Raw genomic sequence first — 23678 nt, 5'->3', positions numbered from 1 at the left:
ATATATATATATATATATATATATATATATATTTATATATATATTTACATAAAAATTACAGTAAAACTGCAGGAAAGGGCACTGGGGGGCAATGTAATGTGATTTTGTTTTATTTTGAATGATATCAGTGTGTTTGGTGTGTTTTTACATTTGAATTTGCCGCCGGTTCCACCCCCCTGCGAACGTCACGTCGCAGGAGATTGAAGCCGGGGGAAACGGAGACGATCGGGAGGAAGATCCGCCACGAGACACCACCGAGACACATCGCTGGATCCTGGTGACAAGGTAAGTAACCTCTTCTACAGGATCCAGCGATGCTTCTGGCGGTACCCCGAGTGTGGCTCGGGGTTACTGCTTTTGGCTCTGAAATTTAACCCTGAGCCACACTCGGGAATACCGCAAGGAAGGTTAAATATTAGAACTTACCTGTCCAGATTTCCTATGATGTCGGCACCGGAAGGCGATTTACGTATCGGCTCCCGGGTGCTGCCATTGCCATTCAGGGTAAGGGATCCCGGCAGTGAAGCCTTTCGGCTTCATAGCTGGTTCCCTACTGCGCATTCGCGAAGCGCGCTGCACTTTCTAATTGAAGGAAGGAGGGGGGCCGAACTTTTGAGGGACCGTGTCTGCTGGAAGTGGGGAATGGTACCTGTCAAAAACAGGTACTTGTTCCCCCCTCCCCTCAGAAAGGTGCAAATGTGGCACCAGAGGAGGGGGGCATATAAGCAGAAATTCCACTTTTGGGTGTAACTCCGATTTAAGGAGACACTTATTTTCAGACAGACTACAACAAACTCCCAGCAAACCTAACCCAGGCAGATTTCCCCATTCCCTAATCCAGATTACAAGTGTCCATTTCAACACACATTATGCAGGAATGGTGCACTGTTCTCATCATTTCACCCTGAGAAATTCCATGCATCACTGGAGTTGATACAACTAAAAAAAGTGAAATAAATATTAGAATTTAAAAAAGGCAATTATTTATGATAGACAGTGCTTTAGCACACTAAATGTCATCTACCTAGGGATTAAATATACTTTAACATGTTAAAGCTTAAATTAGATTTTAGTGAAAGGGGGTTTAGACTTAATTTAATTATGCAAAAGGAATAATTAGAATGCTGTATTTACACAGATGTGTTTATGAATCATAAATTATGCTATACTACAAGACCTTACTTGGTACGTTGCTTGTTTTCCTATTAAGTATATAACCATCTGCACATCCATTTAACAGTTTGCTTTACTATCTGTCTTATCTATGTGAAAACATATGTATGTTAAATTACCTTTCTATAATTACATTTTTCCTGGGAAATCCTGTGCCCCAAGCTATCTATATGTTCATTGTCCATTAGTTGCTATTATGGTGTTAGATGTCATTTATACCACATACAGAGTACTTCAGACTCCTGCAGATGAAAAATGTGGTCAGGGGAAAATTACTTAGGCTATAAACACTGCTCAAAAAAATTAAAGGAACACTTTTATAGCATCAAGTCAATTAAGCTCCTGGAATATTGATCTGTTCAGGTAAGTAGCAGAGGGGGTTGGTAATCAGTTTAAGCTGCTTTGGTGTTAATGAAATGAACCACTTAAGCCCCGGAGGATTTCGCTGCTCAAAGACCAGAGCCTATTTTGCGATTTGGCACTGCGTGATTTTAACGGACTATTGCGCGGACGTACGACACTGTACCCAAATGAAATTGACGTCCTTTTTTTCCCCCACAAACAGAGCTTTCTTTTGGTGCTATTTGATTACCTGTACGATTTTTCCTTTTTTCGCTATAAACAAAAAAAGAGCGAAAATTTTAAAAAAAATAACAATATTTTTCACATTTTTTTACATGAAATTCCCCCCCAAAAAATGTAAAAATCGAAATTTTTTAACATTTTAGGCCAATTTTTTTTCTGCTACATATTTTTGGTAAAAAAAATTGCAATAAGCGTATTTTGATTGGTTTGCGCAAAAGTTATTGCGTTTACTAACTAAGGGAAAGATTTATGTCATTTTATTGTTTTTTTTTAACGAGTAATGGCGGCGATCTGCGTTTTTTTTGCGGGACTGCAACATTGCAGCGAAAAGATCGGACACCTGACTGACATTTTTGACACTTTTGGGGGTACCAGTGACATTACTACAGTAATCAGTGCTATACATATGCACTGTTACTGTAAAAATGACACTGGCAAGGAAGGGGTTAATTTTATTAGTGATCAAGGGGTTAAGTGTGTCCCTAGGGGCGTGTTTCTAACTGTAAAGGGGTGTGGCTTTTCATGTAACCACAGAGACATACGATCCTACATAGCAGGATCGTATGATCTCTGCTGTTACACCAGGGAGAATGACAGGCGGCTTTGTTTACATTAGCCGCCTGCCTTTCTCCCTCTCCACCGGGAGATCGTGAGTGACCGACGGACATCAGGTCCGCCGGTCACATGCGCGGGGATGCAGGGGAACGAGCAGGGGCGGGAGCGTGCCTCCGGCAGCGTGTGCTCGCCCCCTGCAGGCTCCTGGGCAAGCGACGTAGTACTACGTCACTTTGCCCAGGAGGGGCTGACTGCCGCAGTAAATATACTGTAGGCGGTCGGCAAGTGGTTAACAACAGGGTCACTAGATGGGCAACAATGAGACAAAATGGTTTTACAGGTGGAGGCCACTGAATTTTTTTCCCCTACTCATCTTTTCTGACTGTTTTCACTAGTTTTGCATTTGGCTAGGGTCAGTGTCACTACTGGTAGCATGAAGAGATACCTGGGCACTATAGAGGTTGCACAGCCATTCCAACCCTTCAGGATGGTACATCAATATGTGCCATTGCCAGAAGGTTTGCTGTGTCTCCCAGCACAGTCTCAAGAGCATGGAGGAGATTCCAGGAGACAGACAGTTACTCTAGGAGAGCTGGACAGGGCCAAAAAAAGGTCCTTACCCGATCAGCAGGACTGGTATCTTCTTTGTGCAAGGAGTAACAGGATGAGCACTGCCAGAGCCCTACATGATTACCTCCAGCAGGCCACTGGTGTGAATGTCTCTGATTAAATAATCAGAAACAGACTTCACGAGGGTAACCTGAGGGCCCAGTGTCCTCAAATGGGCCCTGTGCTCACTGCCCAGCACCGTGGAGCTCGATTGGAATTTGCCATTAAACAACAGAATTGGCAGGTCCACCACTGGCACCTTTCTAGAGGATGAAGGAATTGATACCATTGAATGGCTCCCACGATCACATGACCTAAATCCAATAGAACACCTCTGGTACATTATGTTTTGGTACATCTAACGCCACCAGGTTGCACCTCAATCTGTTTAGGAGCTCAGTGATGCCCTGGTCCAGATCTGGGAGGAAATACCCCAGGACACCATTTGTCGTCTCATTAGGAGCATGCCCTGGCGTTGTCAGCCATGCATACAAGCACGTGAGGGCCATACAAACTACTGATTACCAACAAGAGTTGCTGCAATAAAATTTCAGCAAAATGGACTAGCCTACTACATCAGGTTTTCACTTTGATTTTCCAGGGGTCTTTGATTTCAACCCTCTGTTGGTTAATGATTTCCATCAAACGATGTGGTATACTTTCATTCCTAACACATTACCCAGTCAATATCAGTATAGATATCCAGCATGATATTTTTTCCCCATTGAGATCTGATGTGCTTTCAAAGTGTTCCTTTAATTTTTTTGAGCAGTATATTTTTTTTTTTTTTTTATTCTTGTGACGGTTGTTCTTCCTTATTAAAGCTGAGATAAGTATGGCCTCACAGGTTTCAGCACATCTCTGTTGTAGGGTAATTGCAAAATATTAAAAACAGGAGAATTTGGTGTGTGTTTTTTAAGATTTGATTTTGGAATATTTTCTTCTCTGTGTATAGCAGTATCTGGGGAAGGTCAGACGTGCCATTTTCTGCTTGCCTGAAATAATTGAAATTCATTTAAAAGGACAGATTTAAAATACCTTCATGAGCTGCTCTTAGGCCTCAATCATTAAATGACTGGAGGCTTCCATGCTCTGCCTATCAATGAAAAAGAAAAGCATCACAGATTTCCCTTGCCATCTTGCTGGCGTATACTTCTGGAAAAAGGTTTTATATAACCATCACTTTAACAAAAGCATATTACTTTGTATAACTTTAAATTAAATTCACTAATTCTTCACTTAGCCAAAGGACAAGTTTCAACTAAGAATACTGGATAACTCTTGAATCTTCTACTGCATTCAGTAGTAAAATATAATTTAAGCATCCCATATTTTTCACTAATAGCTGGGGATTCCCATTGTCCCATTTTTTTTTCTTTTTTTTATTTCAACTATTTCAATTTTAGCAGCTATAGCTGCTAGCAATAATCACTGTCTTCTCCCGTTGGTGAGAAGACAATTGCTCGGCAGGAGGGATTCCCTTGTCAGCACTGTCTGTGTTGATGGGGGAATTGGGCAAATTTGCACCGTGTATAACCTGCCTTACCATTGTTTCCAGATTTCTTTTTGGTCTTGTGCATGCTCCAAAAATCTCCACTGATGCACCCCTTTCTGCTACCAGTGTAGAGCAAGCAATGCTGTTATTTCTGGTCACTTAATCTGCTGTATGTTTACTACAATTCCCATAGGAATGAATGTGTCAGCACATAATTGTGTAGTCCTCGGGGGTAAGCAAGAATCGGTGGCTGTTTTTACATACACAAAATGGACATAGAGAAGGAACGTAGCCAATCTAAAACAGAAAATTTGAGAATGGCAGAAAAAAGCTTGCATTTGAGAGATGAAACAAAGGTAGAGAGAGATATAAGGTAAGTTCTACTTTTATTTAAACATATTAGATTTATTTCATTCTATAAACAATGTTAGTTTAGTGCCACTTTATGGTGACCTTGGCATGAAATCCTCCCCTCGCTCTAACAAAAATGTAAATCTAACACCTAAGAGTGGCTTTTAACACTCAAACACCTTCTAACAGCTACAGTGTATGTAAAGCTAAAACCTTAGGGAAAGGAAGTGTTAAAGCCCATTGGACTTGTATTGCTGTCTTCCTCCCTTCTGGGAGGGGGGGGGATTCACCCTGTCTATTTGTTATTGTGACCATTGTCTCGGATTCAAGAAGTGATGAGAAATCTCCAATTTTAGAGTTTCCCCAGAAATTTTTTGTAAAGGGAACATTGACAACTACTGCATACAAGAAGGAATTTCCGTCTACTTTCTGGGTCTTTGGGAAAAATTCCACAATAGGACACAGACAACTAAAAGGTCTTAACCATCCCTTACCCTCTTATAACTAAAGAAAAAAAAAAAATACAATTTTGCACTACTACATACATGTTAAATCCTTAAAGCTGAACTCTAGCCAAAAATTTTTTTTGACTGTTTGCACTGTAAAAATAAATAAAGAAGTGAGTGCAGTGTATGGTCAATGCTTTGTTATGCTTTCTTACTTTCCTTCTCCTTGTACAGTAAAGTCATTGCCCATTGTCCAGCACTGAAACATAAGATGGCCACAGATGGATCGAAATCCAGACTGTGTAGCAGTAACCATCCTAATTTTAATCCATCTATGGGCAGGTTGGTTGTACTGAAGTCAATTTGTCGATCGACTTTAGTACAACCAGCCTGTCTGTTTTTTTTTTTTCATACAATCACTGTCAATTACTATAGCTGCCGGCAGTGATCATTGTATTCTGATGATTGGGAAACCTCCAGTTGTCAGAATACCATAGCGCTGAGGGAGGGATTCCTCTATAAACACTGCCTATGTTGATAGGGGAAAAAGTGTTTTCCTTTTCTTCAACCTGTGGTTGAAGGAAAGAATATTGCATAATGTATGGCCAGCCTTAACCACTTAAGCCCCGGAAGATTTTACCCCCTTCCTCACCAGGCCCTATTTTGCGATTCAGCACTGCGTGGCTTTAACGGACAATTGCACGGTCATGCGATGCTGTACCCAAATTAAATTGACATCCTTTTTTTCCCACAAACAGAGCTTTCTTTTTGTGGTATTTGATCACCTGTGCGATTTTTACTTTTTGCGCTATAAACAAAAAAAAGAGTGACAATTTTGAAAAAATAACAATGTTTTTCACATTTTTTTATATGAAATTCCCCAAAATAAAGTAAAAATCTAAATTTTTAAACATTTTTGGCCAATTTGTTTTCTGCTACATATGTTTGGTATACTTTATATTTGTTTGGCGTTTACTATCTAAGGGAAAGATTTCTGTCATTTTTGGTGTTTTTTTTTTAACAAGTAATGTCGGCGATCTGCGATTTTTTTTGCGGGACTGCAACATTGCGGCGGACAGATCGGACCCTTGACTGACATTTTTGACACTTTTGGGGGTACCAGTGACAGTAATCAGTGCTATACATATGCACTGTTACTGTAAAAATGACACTGGCAGGGAAGGGGTTAACTTTATTGGAGATGCAGGGGTTAAATGTGTCCCTAGGGGCGTGTTTCTAACTGTAAAGGGGCATGGCTTTTTGTGTAACCACAGAGATATACGATCCTACATAGCAGGACCGTATGATCTCTGCAGTTACACAAGGGAGAATGACAGGCGGCTTTGTTTACATTAGCCACCTGCCTTTCTCCCTCTGTACCGGACAATCGCGAGTGACCGGCGGATATCGGGTCCGCCGGTCACACGCGCGGACTTGCTAGGGAACGAGCGGGGGCGGGAGCGCTCCTTCGGCGGCGCGCGCTCGCCCCCTAGAGGCTCACAGGCTAGTGACGTAGTCCTACGTCACTTTGCCTGTACGGGGCTGACCGCCGCAGTAAATAGTCGTGCGACGGTCGGCAAGTGGTTAAGCCCCGTACACACGGGCCAAAGGCCGGCCGACATCGGCTGATTAAATAAAAACCGGCCAACATTCGGCCAGTGTGTAAGGCACTAAGTTCAACAGAAGCCGGCCGTTTGGCAGGCTTCTGTTGGACGAGCATGCTGTAAAACCAGCAGCCGACCGGCTCCTATTCAGAGGTCTCAGTCAATGGCACTTTAGCCAAATGCTAAAGTAGTAAAGGTTATTTTATGTCATAATGAAAAAAAACTCCAAAATGTAGCCCTAATTGGTGGAATGTTATTTTTTTGTTGAACCTTTTTTTTGTGAGATATTATAAATGGACAAAAAAAAAAAAAAAAAGGAGATAATTGCTTTTTGTAGATGCAAGTCCTTTTTGCCAGTTTACACTGTTTTTTTTTTTTTTTTACATTAATGTACCCCAAAAAAGTAATTGAGGGGTGGATTTTTACACAGGGCGGTTTCTTTACAAGATAGTATATTAATTGAAAGTAATTTTGGTATGCATTAAACACTATTTAGTGCTGTTTAAGAGATACTGCAGTTTAATGAATCAGGGTCTTTTTCTTGTAAGTAAATTCCTTACTGAATGATAAAGGATCACTTAGCTTCATATCATCAGATAAATTGCCTAAATATCATTGTACTCCTTAATGACTTATCTGTATAACACATCATTAGAACAGCTTTTTGAAATTCTTTCATAATAGTACCTAAATCTTCCAATTTGCTTTCTGAACATGAATCTTTTTACCGAAGGAATGCAATCGCCCCTTCAAATTTGATAATACATCTCAATGATGTAATATCATGTTCTACAAGTACAAATATTTCAGTGCAGGATGTAAATGTGATTTCCGCTGGATTTGTGAAAGCTTATTCCTTGTTAAGCTCTCAGGGAGAAATACTACTATGGACAGCACGATCTGGAATGCAGCCAGGTGAATCTTAAAAATCTTGTCTGCTGGAAAACAGGGAATCAATTGCTATTAGGAAATATTTAAATGCACAACTGATGGGCATAATTAAATGAAAGTGGGCATAACATAGGATGCAAACGAGTCTCTTATGTTTCCCCTCTTGGTGTTGCAAACCAATTTGGAAATGGAAAATGACCAGAGAAATGAATTTTTTTTTAGAGAGCAGTCAAGTGATAACTGATGTCTTACTAGTGCAGCATATAAGAAGATAGCTAGATCCTAATTTTATATTATAAACATATTTTACTTCTGTCACTTTTGATTACTGAGCCAAATGTGATCTTCTGCTTTTGTGTAGCTGCAGTACTGGGACAGAAAAGGGCTGCATAATACGAAACTAAAAATAATACATCACTAAGTACTTTTTATCATGCTTTCAAAATACAAAAATGTAATGCCTCTTTCACCTAAAGGGGATGGGGGGGGGGGGGTGTTTGGCTGTAAAAACAGGCAGTTGAGTGTGAGATTTTAGTGCCCCCTCCCCCCCTTCCTGGCTGTCCACCTAAGGGCATGCCGTGGCCACAATACTTTGCATGGTGGCGGCAGCGGCAAATCTGACTTTGACAGGTTGACACCAAAAGCTTAGCTTGTGGTTGCAATGCATTACCCCATTATAAACAGACTTTCTGTTCAGGAAAAAAAGCAACTGCGTACTGCTTAGCAGATCACTTTTTAGAGCGTTGCTTAGGATATGACATAAAAAGCTTGATGTACTTCAACAATGTCAACAATGTGGAAAGTTATCGTCACTTTATTCGGAAGACCGTGTGAGACCAGCTTGGATTGTTAAAAGCTATCCCGCTGCTACTATCTACGTTTTATTTTTATTCCCATGAACACAGAGGGGGATGTTTCCCATGAAGTTGCTAACTTATGACTGAGCAGTCACCCTGTACTGTCAGATGGTAATGGTCCTTGGATGCAGTATTGCCCTGGATAATCTGATTGTTGCTTTGACGGTTCTGGCCACCTATAATCTAGTGGTCATTCGGATATGGTAAGGGGATTACCTTATCACATCAGGTGTACATCCCTCTTCTGAATTTTCCAGTCTTATCTCTATCTGTGTGTGGCTTTCTCTGGGAACATTGGTGTCATCTACTATTCCCTCCCAGATTTGACCATTTATATATGGACTTTTTTGTATTGTTATATTAATTATTATCTTTCTGTGATTAGGGCTGCACTATTCTATTTTGATATCTTCATTTTAATAGCTTGAAAAAAAGTAGATAAAGAGTAGCCCTAGTAGAGATAACGTGTAATGAAACATTTAAAAAGAAGGCCAAACATACTAAAACCACTAAATAGTCTTCCACTAAACAGTCAGGCAAAAACGACCAAACTCAATAATCTCAAACACATCCAATGTAATAACTCTATAACTAAAAGGCAATCTTAAATTAAGAACATTAAATTAAGTGTGTACTATAATCTAGTGGTCATTCGGATTTGGTAAGGGGATTACCTTATCACATCGGGTGAACATCCCTCTTCTGAATTTTCCAGTCACCATTTTTATCTCTATCTGTGTGTGGCTTTCTCTGGGAACATTGGCGTCATCTCCAGCAGACGTTCTCTGACGAAACGCGTAGGGTGGAGTCCATTGCGTCATACGTCACTTCCGTTTTTTGAACATCGGGCCGTGGAACGCGGAAGCTTCCAGGCGTGCCTATACTGATCGAGAACAGCCTACACCGTGAGTCTTTACACTTGCCTTTACTCGCTACAATTGTATACGGCATCATGGGGCCCCCTCTCTTTTCTTTATGAAATTAGCCAGCTTGTGCCTGCTCGGTTGACGGGAGGAACCCCTGGAACCTTATGTGATCTGTTCCAATACACCTAAAATAACAAGTTGTATGTAAGTTGCAACACCAAGTGGCCACACAGGTGGATGCAACTTTTCTTATTCACGGATTGGGAAATTCTTATCACTTTCTATTATTTGCACCTTACAAGAATTCCCATATTCCACCTATTTTTAACACAACTTTTATTTCCAGTAAACATTGATGTTTTACTAGATTTGCACTGTATATAAATTTGGAATAAATTATCACCCGTTTTTCCAACTCTTGTTTATTTATTTTGCACATAAGCACTTTGCACGTGGTCACTGCACACAGTTGGATTCAGTTTTTTCCAAGTGGGATAATATTATTTTGTGCACTTATTTCATTTGCTACATCTTATTGATTTTGAACCTATCACTTTGAGTTACAACATCAGTTTATTTGACACTTGGTCACTCACAGGTAGCGCCTTATCAACCTCTTTGCACTTTCATTGGTGTCATCTACTATTCCCTCCCGGATTTGACCATTTATATATGGACCTTTTTGTATTGTTATATTTATTATTATCTTTCTGTGATTAGCGCTGCACTATTCTGTTTTGATATCTTCACTTTATTAGCTTGAAAAAGTAGATAAAGTGTAGCCCTAGTAGAGATAACGTGTAATGAAACATTTAAAAAGAAGGCCAAACATACTGAAACCACTAAATAGTCTTCCACTAAACAGTCAAGCAAGAACTACTGAACTCAATAATCTCAAACACATCCAATGTAATAACTCTATAACTAAAACACAATCTTAAATTAGGCTGTTCAAAGGGTGTGAACTACAACTGAGATTATTGACAGTACAGAAGCTTTTCCATAGGTATCATGCAGAGTTATCTCTATAATAAACAGAAAAAAAATACTGTAAGTATTGCAATGCAATCACTGCATTTTAGAAGTGTTGGTATATACATGTAAACCGCCGCCAGGTCAACACACAAATCTTAATAGTATAAGACAAGACAAAAGAAAGCATATGAATGGAGTATACTGTTTGAGTGTTCACTTCACAGGTAAAGCCTGGCCTACACCATTAGTGCTATTGTGCTCTGAAAGAGAGCCAGCCAGCCCCCACCAGAACACTCCGGTCAGCTCTCTCAGCCATTGGCTGAGAGCGCTGATCGGGAGCTGGTCGGCTGCTGGTTTTCCAGCATGCGTGTCCGACAGAAGCCGGCCGAATGGCCAACTTCTGTTGGACCGGCTTCAATACACACTGGCTGAATGTTTAATATAAACCGTCAGATGTCAGATGATATTCGGCCTTTGTGTACTAGGCTTAAATGTATACTGTATATAACCACATTATGCAAAAGCCACTGAGACATCCAATTAGGAATTTAAAGGGCTCAAAAAGTTTTATCACAACTCAGAATGAACCACAATGAAGTGTGGGTATATCAGGTATTTGTCAACAATAATCATTTTTATCTAATCCAGTGAAAATACTAGGTTCCATAAATCCATATAGTTGAACAGTATATATGGATGTGGTGGAACAGGAGATTCGCATCATGGATGTGCAGCCGACAAATCTGCAGCCACTGCGTGATGCTATCATGTCAATATGGACCAAAATCTCTGAGGAATGTTTCCAACAACCTGTTGAGTCTATTCTATGAAAAATTAGGGCAGTTCTGAAGGCAAAAGGGGGTTCAACCCGGTACTAGCAAGGTGTATTTGATAAAGTGGCCAGTATGTATATAAATGTATATATGTATGTAGTACCCTACAGGTAGGTTAGGTAAAAGCATAGCGGGCCTTGTCTGCCTAACAGCAGGGCCATGTTTCATGTTTCTTTTTGTCAGGTAGGTTGTCATGACTCCCAAGTGTGTCTTCTGAGGAGGGGGGTCTCCCCACTGGCTCAAAAGGAGGCTCCTGATAGGGCAGTGGAGAAAACCCAATCAGAGATACATTCAGGCTTGTATCTACCCCAGGAGGCAGATTCTGCCGCAGAGGATTCTGGGAGAGGATATAAGTCTGAAGGGGGCACATGGCTCGGGGTCTTTGGCGGGAACAAAGTCCCAGGAGGGAGAGAACGGCTGTCTCTCCTCCTGTCTGAGGAAGCGGATGTCTCAGGGGTGTCGCCTAAGGATCCAGAGAGAGTGCTGAGTGGAGCTGAGGGGATCTGGTGTGCCGAGAACCAGTGGAGAGCAAGAGGGGTCCAGTCCCAGGAAAGCCTATACAGGTCGTGAGTACTAAGGATTGCCCCTGGGGGTCTGCCTGAAGAGTTAGAGGAGACCACTCCGGAGGAGATTCTGGGATCCAGTGTCAGCGAGCTGTAAAGGGGGTATCTAGGTTGAGGACCCTGAAGTAGCAAAGGGGGTACATAGTCAGTGGACCCTGAAGAGCTAAAAGTGTAAAGGGGGCGCCTGCAGATTGGGCCCTGAATTGTACAGAGTATCAGTTGAGAGTTGCAGCCATACAGGAATTGACCACAAGCTACCTCTACCCGGTGCCAGGCTGGAGGGGGTAGTCAGTGACTTTGCAGTGCAGCAGTGTCAGCAGTTCTATGCTCCATAGTCCTGAGTCTTCTGGACCTAGGTTCGAGGATTCAGAACTTCTTTCAAGTTACAGTGTGTTCTAAGCGTCAGTGAGCATTGGCTAGCGTCGGCTGGCGTCAAGGCAGTGTTGACAGACATCTTTCTGGATAAAGTCCCAAGTTGTACCTAGTTGAGCCTAAAGGAGTTTCCCACTCATTCCATTCTCCCATCCCCTTATCTACAATAAAACCACAAAACAAAGATGCAGAAGTTGTCAATGTCTCAGTTCTCACACCCAGGGTCGCAGCTCACATGGGCTGGAGAGGTAACCGGTGACAATGGCCGACCCACATCAGGCCACAGGCCTGGAAACCTTGCTATATATATATATATATATATATATATATATATATATATATATATACATATATATATATATATATATATATATATATATATATATATTCACCGGTACACCTTGCTAATACCAAATTGGACCCCCTTTTGCCTTCAGAAAATGTTTTGTACATTATATATATATATATATAGTGTACAAAACATTTTGGTAGTTCAAATATTGGAAAATGGCATTCACATAAAAATATACAGGCAGTTTTTGAGCCTTAATTGTAGCTTGTATGGCAGAATGGCAATGTTCAAATGACAAGCATGTATTGCAATGATCTTTGTCAAAAGTCGTTGGCAATGGTTTCAGCTCTCACTGGCTGTTATACATCCATGCCATTTGCCACACAAGATTCAGTCTTCATGTAATTTGCTAAGTATATTATCACACAGCATATTGGAATTGACTTCATGATCATTATATTTTGACATCTGTTTTCAGCCTATTATTCATACAAGAACTGCTGTGATTTTGGTAGGATGTATATATATATATATATATATATATATATATATATATATATATATATTCCTTTGAAATTCCAGACAAACTGAGATACTATTTAGCATTATCCAGATTTGTGCCTTGTATTTACATATATATATATATACTGGATATACTCAGGATTCACTGTGTGGTTACTCTCTGAGTTTTGCTAAAACCTTCTGAAAACATTACATTTATGATCATATGTCTCAAAGGCTTTCACATAACATAGCTCCGTGCTGTATATCTCTACATGTGAAATGAACATGCAAACAGTCTGGTATGCCAGTTGGTATGCTTTTTTTTTTTTGGCTTGTCCTATACAATTAAAATGATACTAAACTCTGGTTTTTAAAAATGTATTCTAGTCAAGTATGTATTTTTAACTCAAAAAGTCCCTTCTAATGCTTTCAGCCTCCTTCCAATTCCCTGCTCTTTTCTCATATGATCTGACCTCCTGTTAGAGGGTGGAAACTTTTGTTCGCCATGGCCCTCTTGTAATGTACCCTCTCTTGCCCGCCTCTAAGATGGACTCTAAGATAGGAGCTATGGACTTTGGGATTTGCAGTGCACATAGAGCAGTGTATGTGACCATAACTAATGTGCACTGTTTGTTTCAAGCAATCAGAAGTGTGTGTAAGTGTGTGTGTGTGTTTGTAAGGCTGTGCAGGATGTTACAAGGAGGCAGAAAAACATAGTAAGAAACTATTTCATTAAAAAAAAAAAAAAAAAATATATATATATATATATATATATATATATATATATATATATATATACAGAGCCATTAAAATGTGTTTCTTAACCCAGCAGTAGTTTCCATTTGCTTACCAAGTGTGGATTATTATTATTATTATTATTATACAGGATTTATATAGTGCCAACAGTTTGCGCAGCGCTTAACAAAATGAAGGCAGACATTACAGTTACAATACAATTTGGAACAAAAGGAATCAGAGGGCCCTGCTCGTTAGAGCTTACAATCTAAAAGGGAGGGTCAATTGGATTATACCCAGGTAGGTGTTTTTGTACTTTAAAGGGTAACTCCACTTTCATAGGGAAAAAAATAGCAAAAAAAGAAAAAATAATATAGCGTATACAATTGTGACTCAAGTGATATTGTAATTGAATGTTAAACAAATTAAATTTCTTTGTCAATCTGCAGCGCTGTAATTTTCTGAAATTGCAATGCAATGCAATGCAATGAAATAGAATGTGTACTGACCACTCCCCAGAAAAAAATGTTCCTGCTTGTGTGATTGGCTCACCAATTATACCAGAAGTCTGCCTAAGATACAAGTCAGATTTTAGGCATTCGCTGCAACAAAAATGTAATTTTTTGTGAGATACGCCTAACAGGAACATGTCTAAATGGATGCAGGCCCAGCAGACTTCATCATTAGAGCCCTGCAGCAGCTGATTGATAATTATGAAAACACTCCCATTAGATTCACTTTCCACATGGGTACAGACAAACGAACAGGGATTTCTATAAAATAACAAAAGGTAGGAATCTGCAACAAAGGTTGTTATAATCCTTGCAATGTACATAGATCACCCAGAGGGGAATGTTTTTTTTTGAGTTACCCTTTAAAAGTCCCAGTAAGAGTTCATGCTTTTAAACATTTTTTTTCCCACTAAAGTTGACTTTTAGTTATAGAGGTTGAATTACTAAATCTAAAAAGAATGTTAACTTTGTAAGGGAATTTTCTGTTTACAAGCTAATGCATTAGCTGATCGGAATAAAGTGAAGCTCTTTTGACTTACATCATTCAATCATGGGCAAGCAAGAATCCTGAATTTTCACCATATTCACTAAGCTTAGGATACATTCACTTGCAAAGGGAAAATTCCCTTGCATAGTGAACAGTAAATCAACTCCATGGAGTCACTGTATTGGATATGTTTGGGATCATTGAGGGGAATTTAACAAAAATGGAACAGCCAGAATCTGAAGCAACTGTGAATGGCAACCAATCAACTTCTGTCTTTCATTTTAAAAGCTTGAAAAAACAAGCTGAAGATAGAAACTGATTGGGTGCCATTCACAGCTGCTCCAGATTCTGGCTGCCCCAGTTTTGATACATTTCTCCTATTAAGTTCAGTGTTTTTTCCAACTGTTTAGTGTAGGACAATTCTAGAGGTTTCATTTGTGTGGCATTCCTTTTAATTCTTTTAATACATGGTGGTCCTCCTAGGGCTATATTTTCCTTATAAAGTGAACCTAACCTACCAATTTGTTATGCTACACCAAGTTTTTTTTTTATGACATATCCCTTAGAATGTATTATTGTACATCTTTTATATCTGCGTGTAGTTCAGGCCTAAATAATGAGTCAAAGAACTTTTTTTTAAAGAGTAATTTCAACCAGAAGTGATATTTTAGTAAAAGGTGAAGTTTTTGGACTGATAATCCAAAAACAAGATCTCCTTGTCATAATTAAGACACTACCCATGGGGGAGTTTTGGTTGTCCCCACCTACTTTTGCATAGTCCAGCACTTCCTGTTTAGTTTTCAGTGACATTACAAAAAAAAAAATAAATGAAACATCTAACAGTGGGGTCCCTTTGTAAAGACCAGAACAGAAGCACAGGTCTGTAAGGCAGGCCATAGATGGAATATTACTGAAATGTGCCCGGTCCCTGCTGAACCGCTTGAATTTTGATGCAACTCAAGCAAATAATATTATCAACAAACTATTTAAAGTGGTTGTAAAGGCAGAATGTTTCTTTACCTAATGCAATCTATGCATTAAGATAAAAAGCCTTCAGTGTGCAGCAGCCCCCCTCAGCCCACCTAATACTTACCTAAGGTCCATCTAGACCCAGTGATGTTGCAATCATCTGGGACTCCCCTCCTCATTGGCTATTGGCTCCTGCTGCTGTCAGTCAAAGTTAGTCAGCCAATGAGGAGAGAAGGGGGCAGGGCCTTGGCCATGGCTTTGTGTCTGAATGGACACAGGGAGCTGTGGCTCGGCTTGCGTGCCCCCATAGCACGTTACTTGCTGTGGGGGCACTCAACAGGAGGGAGGGGCCAGAAGCACCAAAGAGGGACCTGAGAAGAGGAGGATCTGGGCTGCTTTGTGAAAAACCACTGCACAGAGGAGGGAAGTATAACATGTTTGTTATTCTTTTTAAAAAAAGGAGACACTTTCAGGCAGCCCATAGATGATTTGATTCTCTTTCCTTCCAGCATGGGTGGAAGGAAATAAATCCACTCGATTCAATGTTGATGTGGGAATGCCTCCCGCAGCACTACTGTGTTCTGCTGGCAGTGGAGGGGGGGGTGGGGTGTCGGGGAGCCATTTTGGCCTGCAGAACACAATATTACTGCTAGCCATTTGAATGGCCGAGCAGGGATGATGTGACTTCGTGCAGGCAAATGGGAGTTACGATCAAGGTACCAAGCTATGCAGTAATCACATGCTAAAAGTCTGACAAGTTAACCAATAGGTACAATCAGCTTGCCCACACATTAATCAAAAGTTGGCTGGTCTCTACTAAACTGGTTGAATTTCAATCAATGTATGGCCGGCTTATCACACGTAAGAAATTGTCCGGCTAACTGTCCAATTGCTACCAAATTTTATATGAGTTTCAGGTGGAATGACCCTTTAAATGTTGGCGCGCTCTGTGTTCATTGAAGTGGAGTCACTATATCTGGTCTCCCACAGGACACAGAACATGAAAATGAAATTATTTTAGTAAATATAAACTGCTAAATTCCCTTTTGCAGTCTTGTGACTTATATCAGTGTCTGGTTAAACCTTGTAGGATATAATATACAAAATTTTTTTTTTAAATTCATTTTAAAAATGCATCCCAGCTACTTTGAAATCCGCAGTCACATTAAAGTGACTGCGGCCTATGAGGCTGCAAGACTCCTGACCCTCTGTCTGGACAGTGCTGATTGGCCCTGTGCTGACCACATGCATCCGCCAAAGGAAAAAAAAAACTCTCTAGCAATACACACCAAACTGAGAATGTGCAGAGTGCGCCCAAAGGCTCTGTCTTATCAGGAGATGGATTGAGGACAGTGAAACAAGATCAGAGAAGATGGGATCAGCAGCAGCATTATTTCTTGCATTGGAACAAAACATTTACATCTGTTCACTTTGTTGAGCACACTGTATATGTGCATTGGGTTGTACTTAAAGGGTGAATGGCAACAAAAGCATTACTGTGCTTTGCGGTCATGCAAGTTAAAACATGTTCTAACACATGTCATCATATGTGCTGTGGTGTGACCAAGCCCTTAAAGTCCAAAGCAGCACCAGGAGAAACAACAATGCACATTCTCCTAAAATCCATTTATTTTGCTTTTGCTTTAGACGGGTTTCTAAGTCTAATAGAATTCCCCAAGTTATTTGGATAGCAGGACACACATCCATCTTTAGGTGCCATAATGCTGTTTTCACATAAACCATTATTCTCATTTACAAACCACAAGCTAGCCTAACTTTTTTTTTTTTTTTCTCAATCAATAAAGCTGATAAAACTGAAAAAGCCATAGTTCTAATGATGTGCAGTTGTAGACAAAATACAATCCGTAAGTAGGATTTGATGGGGGCTGTGCATATTTGGCGATTACACAAATGTAAGCAAACACACTGACTCATTATTTATAAATGATACGCTGCTCTGTTGCATAACATTCACAATTAGTAGATCATATTGCAAACACTCATAAAAACAACAACAACCGTCCCAGTCGCCGTTAATTGCAAATTATTTTTTATGTTTTTCTTCTAATTCTAATATTTAGTAATGGTGCTTTTTTCAAGCCTTTTTATGTTACAAAATACCATTTTGGTAAAAAAAAAAAAAAAGTGGTTGCTTTTTTATTTCAAAATTATATAAAGTTTAAATCTCTGCTAACCTATAAGAGTATCAGCTTCATTGCCTTAAGAACATCATAGTAAAAAAAAAAAGCAAAAAAACAACTACCATGCAATAATAACTACTGACATTTAAATTGTATGTGTAGACACTTACCCTCCATATGGAATCCAAGTCATATTTCCATCTCCAGCACAAGAAAAGAAAGCTTTGCTATAGCCAGTAACAAAAAGCTTCTGAGGGAGTTAAATCTGCTACAGTAAGCTTAAATAAAGCAGAACACGTGGCCACGGAGTTTACTGCCTGCATTCAAAGGCAGATGTTTCTGTTAAAGCATTGGGCTACTTCACTCTAAACATTAATGTATTTGGCCACCGTTACTGACTCCACGTTTAGCCTTAAAGCGACACTGCTCTCAATTTAGAAGGGATTATGAAATGTGCTGACAAGCTGCTCATTTCGCCTGTTCTAGTTTAGCACATTGATTCTTTACATTCTGCATGCAGAGGTGCCGGGCTGCTGTCCCTTGCTGTGGTGCTGAAGAATATCTAAGCAATGGAAAAATAATAGTAACATATAAACCAGCTTCATTTATTCAAACGAGACACTTTAAAGTGTTATGTATTGGAAGGAGCCACTAAAGTAGGAACCAATTACTAGTGCCAACATCCTATAGTTAATTGGATTCAGGAAAAAGGGGAGAAACAGGGGATTGGTGACCCAACCACCATATCTCTAAATTTCATTTATCAGTAGATCTATTATACCTTTCATTGATTATTCTACTTATATCAGCTGCTTTTTGACCTATTTGGTCTTTTGAGGTATATTCATTTAAAAATAGCGCTGGGTGAGTAGGAATTTTGACCAATATTCATTTTGGTGGTTTTCTTGCTCCGTATTTTTTACATATCTCCAAATGAGATTGAAACTGGACTTTTTAGGTACTTGAAGCATATAGGTGTACACGAGAAGTATAAAAATATATTAATTGTATTAAACATCTGACTGAATTAAAATGCAAAAGATATATATATATATATATATATATATATATATATATATATATATAAAATGCTAACAGCAAAAAGACAAATGGATGTAGCCTAACATAGCTAGAAATCACACAGTAAGTGTTGTATACATTCAAAGAGACATGATAGCATAAGACCTTCCAGAGATGGAGTGTTAACAATCCTCTACATGTTTCGCAGGTAATACCTGCTTCTTCAGGAGATTAATTGCTATAGTCTCTCTGAAAAACGTAATAGCACAGTATGAGAACAAAGACAAGAGTCCAATAATATACAAAAAGGATATATCACACATAATGAAATCATCAATCAAGAGTCCAATAATATACAAAAAGGATATATCACACATAATGAAATCATCAATCCCAAATATGTAGCAAAAAAATACATATAAACATATAGACAGCTTGTGCATATATATATATATATATATATATATATATATATATATATATATATATATATATATATATATATATATATATATATATAGCGCCTGAGCCAGAGGTGGTGGAACTGAGTTCCACCAAGTTCCACACACACAGGGCTTTTTTTCAGATGGAACTTGGTGGAACTCAGTTCCACCAACTCTGGTTCAGGCGCTCTGCTCCCTGCTCACCACTATCACTTGTAAATACAGAAGTTCGGTGCTTACAAGTGCCATCTTGTCTCCCAATGACTCCCACAGATCTCCTGAGAGGCTCCCACTGAGTACAGGACGGGGACAAGTGAGAAGCCAGTGCCCAGGGTGCAGTGCGGATGCTCAGACCCCCACTGGATGATCTTCCTGCAATTGAATGAGGCAGGGCCACCTACATTGTGTGGGGAAGTACTCGAGACAGTTGGGTACTTCATCTTAATAAAGCAACATAAGTAAGATATGTGAAAGATGGTACAGCTTTTAGAAAATGGGGGCAGTGGAGGTCAGGGTGCATGCAAAGGTCAGAGCTGGAGAGGGGTGAAAGTGAGATGTGGATAGGAGATTTCGGGCTAAACAGCTGTAGAAGAAGCCCCCCCCCCCCCAAACTCTGCACTCGGTACGTAATGCATTCCTGGTATTTAATGCCCCTTAAAGACTCTCCCACTGTTAGTGAAATTTGACCGCACCCACTATTTGATGCAGTTTGGAGGGTGTGTGTGTGGGGGGGAGGGGGGTTTTAGGGGGTCGTGGTTGCGTTCCTCCACCTATTTTCTAAGAAAAAAAGCCATATATATATATATATATATATATATACATATATATATATATATATATATATATATATATATATATATATATATATATATATATATATATATATATATATATATATCATAAGTAGGAAGGAAATACTCCAGCTCACCAGTGGAAGCACAACCGGCATCTCTTTGAATGTATACAACACTTACTGTGTGATTTCTAGCCATGTTAGGCTATATCCATTTATCTTTTTGCTGTTAGCGTTTTATGAATTTATATCTCTTTTGCATTTTAATTTAATTAGATGTTTAATACAATTAATATATTTGTATACTTCTCGTGTATATCTATGTGCTTTAAGTATCTAAAAAGTCCAGTTTCAATATAGTTTGGAGATATGGTGGTTGGGTCATCAACCCCCTGTTTCTCCCCTTTTTCCTGTATCCACTTTAAAGTGTTACTAAACCCAGGACCCTGGATTGACTATATCTGGTCTTCCACAGGACACAGAACATGCAAATGAAATTATTTTAGTAAATATAAACTGCTAAATTCCCTTTAGCAGTCTTGTTGTGACTTCTATCAGTGTCTGGTTAAAGCTTGTAGGAGCTGTCCTATGAGGCTGCATGACTCCTGACCCTCTGTCTGGACAGTGCTGATTGGCCCTGTGCTGACCACATGCATCCGCCAAAGGAAAAAAAAAACTCTCTAGCAATACACACCAAACTGAGAATGTGCAGAGTGCGCCCAAAGGCTCTGTCTTATCAGGAGATGGATTGAGGACAGTGAAACAAGATCAGAGAAGATGGGATCAACAGCCTTTTTACAAAATTTGCAGGATTAACCCCTTAGGTCCCGCAGTGAGTATAACAAGCATGTTTTACTGCATATACAGACTGATTTTACTGTAGTGGGTTTAGTAACACTTTAATGTGACTGCGGATTTCAAAGTAGCTGGGGTGCATTTTTAAAATTAATTTAAAAAACATTTTTTTGTATATTATGTCATCATTTTAAAGCTTGCTACATAAGATATGTTCGACTTTTTCAGTGACAGGTTACAATACTGCAAGTTTTGAAGCAAAAACCCCCTTCGTTGTGGGACTTTAAGGGTAACAATAAAATGTATATAGAGAGATAGTTTTCTAAAATATTTTGTTTTTGATTTTAATAAATTCTTTGAATAATAATCTCATTATCAAATATTTCAATACAATTTTATAACATATGACTAGTGTTGAGCGAACACGGACTGTATTATTCGTGTTCGTACCGAATAATTGGATTTTTTGTACCCGAACACGGACACGGACACTTTACTGTATGTTCGGGTAAAAATCCGTGTTCGGTCGTTTTATTTCCGGGTTTTGCATGCTTTGGCGCTCTTTTCATGGCGGGCTTTCAACAGCCAATCAACAATCGTTTAACTGGTGTGCCTTAAGCCATCCCAGCCATGCCTGCAAATGTCTCAGTAGCTGTGATTGGCCGTCTGAAGCATGTGACCAAGTCTTTATAAGTTCGAGGCAGCCGCAGCGGCGTCATTATGCTGCTTAGATTCAGGGACAGAGCACACATCAACGTGCTGGCTGCTGATTAGGGAAAGATAGGCAGGAAAAAACCATTTGTGTCCGGATAGAATTGAGGGACAGGTCGGAGTGTTTAGGCAGGGCGAGTTGTAGGCATTTTAGGGATAGAGTCTGCTGAATTATATAGGGTCAGTGTCTTCTACAAACTACAATCGATATTGCTGTGTGGGGGGTGGGGTCTGCACTCAATCCTGATCTACGATCTCTTCTCAATCCTGTTAGGGACAGAGTCTGCTGAATTTTAGGGAAACTGTGTTCTACAAACTACAATCGATATTGCTGTGTGGTGTGGGATTGGAGATAGGCAGGTGTCAGTGATCCACATCCATTTTTCTGTGTGTGAGCTGCAGTGAACACAATCTTTTTGGGCTGCAGTGAACACAATCTTTTTGGGCTGCAGTGAACACAATCTTTTTGGGCTGCAGTGAACACAATCTTTTTGGGCTGCAGTGAACACAATCTTTTTGGGCTGCAGTGAACACAATCTTTTTGGGGTGCAGTGAACAAAATCTTTTTGGGGTGCAGTGAACACAATCCTTTTTGGTGTGCAGTGAACACAATCTTTGTGGGGTGCAGTGAACAAAATCCTTTGTGGGGTGCAGTGAACACAATCTTTTTGGGGTGCAGTGAACAAAATCCTTTTTGGGGTGCAGTGAACAACATCCTTTTTGGGGTGCAGTGAACACAATCTTTTTGGGGTGCAGTGAACAAAATCCTTTGTGGGGTGCAGTGAACACAATCTTTTTGGGGTGCAGTGAACACAATCTTTTTGGGGTGGAGTGAACAACATCCTTTTTGGGGTGCAGTGAACAAAATCCTTTTTGGGGTGCAGTGAACAAAATCATTTTTGGGGTGCAGTGAACACAATCTTTTTGGGGTGCAGTGAACACAATCTTTGTGGGGTGCAGTGAACACAATCTTTTTGGGGTGGAGTGAACAACATCCTTTTTGGGGTGCAGTGAACAACATCCTTTTTGGGGTGCAGTGAACACAATCTTTTTGGGGTGCAGTGAACACAATCTTTGTGGGGTACAGTGAACAGAATCTTTGTGGGGTGCAGTGAACACAATCTTTGGGGGGTACAGTGAACACAATCTTTGTGAGGTGCAGTGAACACAATCTTTGTGGGGTGCAGTGAACACAATCATTGTGGGGTGCAGTGAACTCAATCTTTGTGGGGTACAGTGAACACAATCTCATACTGAAGGTTTGAGGGTGCTGCCTGTTCCATACTCCCCCTACTCCTCATCTAGCCTTTTAGGGGTACAAACAATAGTAATTGGGGCCTAGTGTGGTTGTGTACGTGTGATATACATACACTTTTTTGGGATCATATTTTCTATTCCGCTATTTAATCAAAAACCTTTGGGGATCAGTTAAATTGGGGGATAGTCTGTGTTGGTACGTGTGAGAGAGATCCACCTTTCCAAGTTGTTGGGGTTCATCTCATACTTCTGAAGGTTTGAGGGTGCTGCCTGTTCCATACTCCCCCTACTCCTAGCCTTTTAGGGGTACAAACAATAGTAATTGGGGCCTAGTGTGGTTGTGTACGTGTGATATACATACACTTTTTTGGGATCATATTTTCTATTCCGCTATTTAATCAAAAACCTTTGGGGATCAGTTAAATTGGGGGATAGTCTGTGTTGGTACGTGTGAGAGAGATCCACCTTTCCAAGTTGTTGGGGTTCATCTCATACTTCTGAAGGTTTGAGGGTGCTGCCTGTTCCATACTCCCCCTACTCCTAGCCTTTTAGGGGTACAAACAATAGTAATTGGGGCCTAGTGTGGTTGTGTACGTGTGATATACATACACTTTTTTGGGATCATATTTTCTATTCCGCTATTTAATCAAAAACCTTTGGGGATCAGTTAAATTGGGGGATAGTCTGTGTTGGTACGTGTGAGAGAGATCCACCTTTCCAAGTTGTTGGGGTTCATCTCATACTTCTGAAGGTTTGAGGGTGCTGCCTGTTCCATACTCCCCCTACTCCTAGCCTTTTAGGGGTACAAACAATAGTAATTGGGGCCTAGTGTGGTTGTGTACGT

At 39.9% G+C, this 23678-nt stretch overlaps 1 protein-coding gene across 3 annotated transcripts in view; it reads right to left on the bottom strand.

Moving 5' to 3' along the window:
• Positions 1-23678, bottom strand: part of SYT6 (synaptotagmin 6) — a 690138-nt gene that overhangs the window by 591121 nt on the left and 75339 nt on the right. Inside the window, exon 1 of one of the 3 annotated variants that reach the window (XM_082248505.1) lies at positions 17986-18056. The exons of the other annotated variants lie outside the window; for them this stretch is intronic. Within the exon in view, the coding sequence (XP_082104631.1) occupies positions 17986-17992 (7 nt within the window). The 5' untranslated portion in view covers positions 17993-18056. Of the gene's footprint in view, positions 1-17985; positions 18057-23678 lie in introns of those variants that run through there. 3 annotated transcript variants of the gene reach the window in all.

This window comes from Pelophylax lessonae (genome assembly GCF_965119305.1).
Source record: "Pelophylax lessonae genome assembly, chromosome: 2".
NCBI lineage: Eukaryota > Metazoa > Chordata > Amphibia > Anura > Ranidae > Pelophylax > Pelophylax lessonae.
The sequence above is the reverse complement of the archived record's forward strand: the minus strand, read 5'-3'. Positions and strand labels throughout refer to the sequence as shown.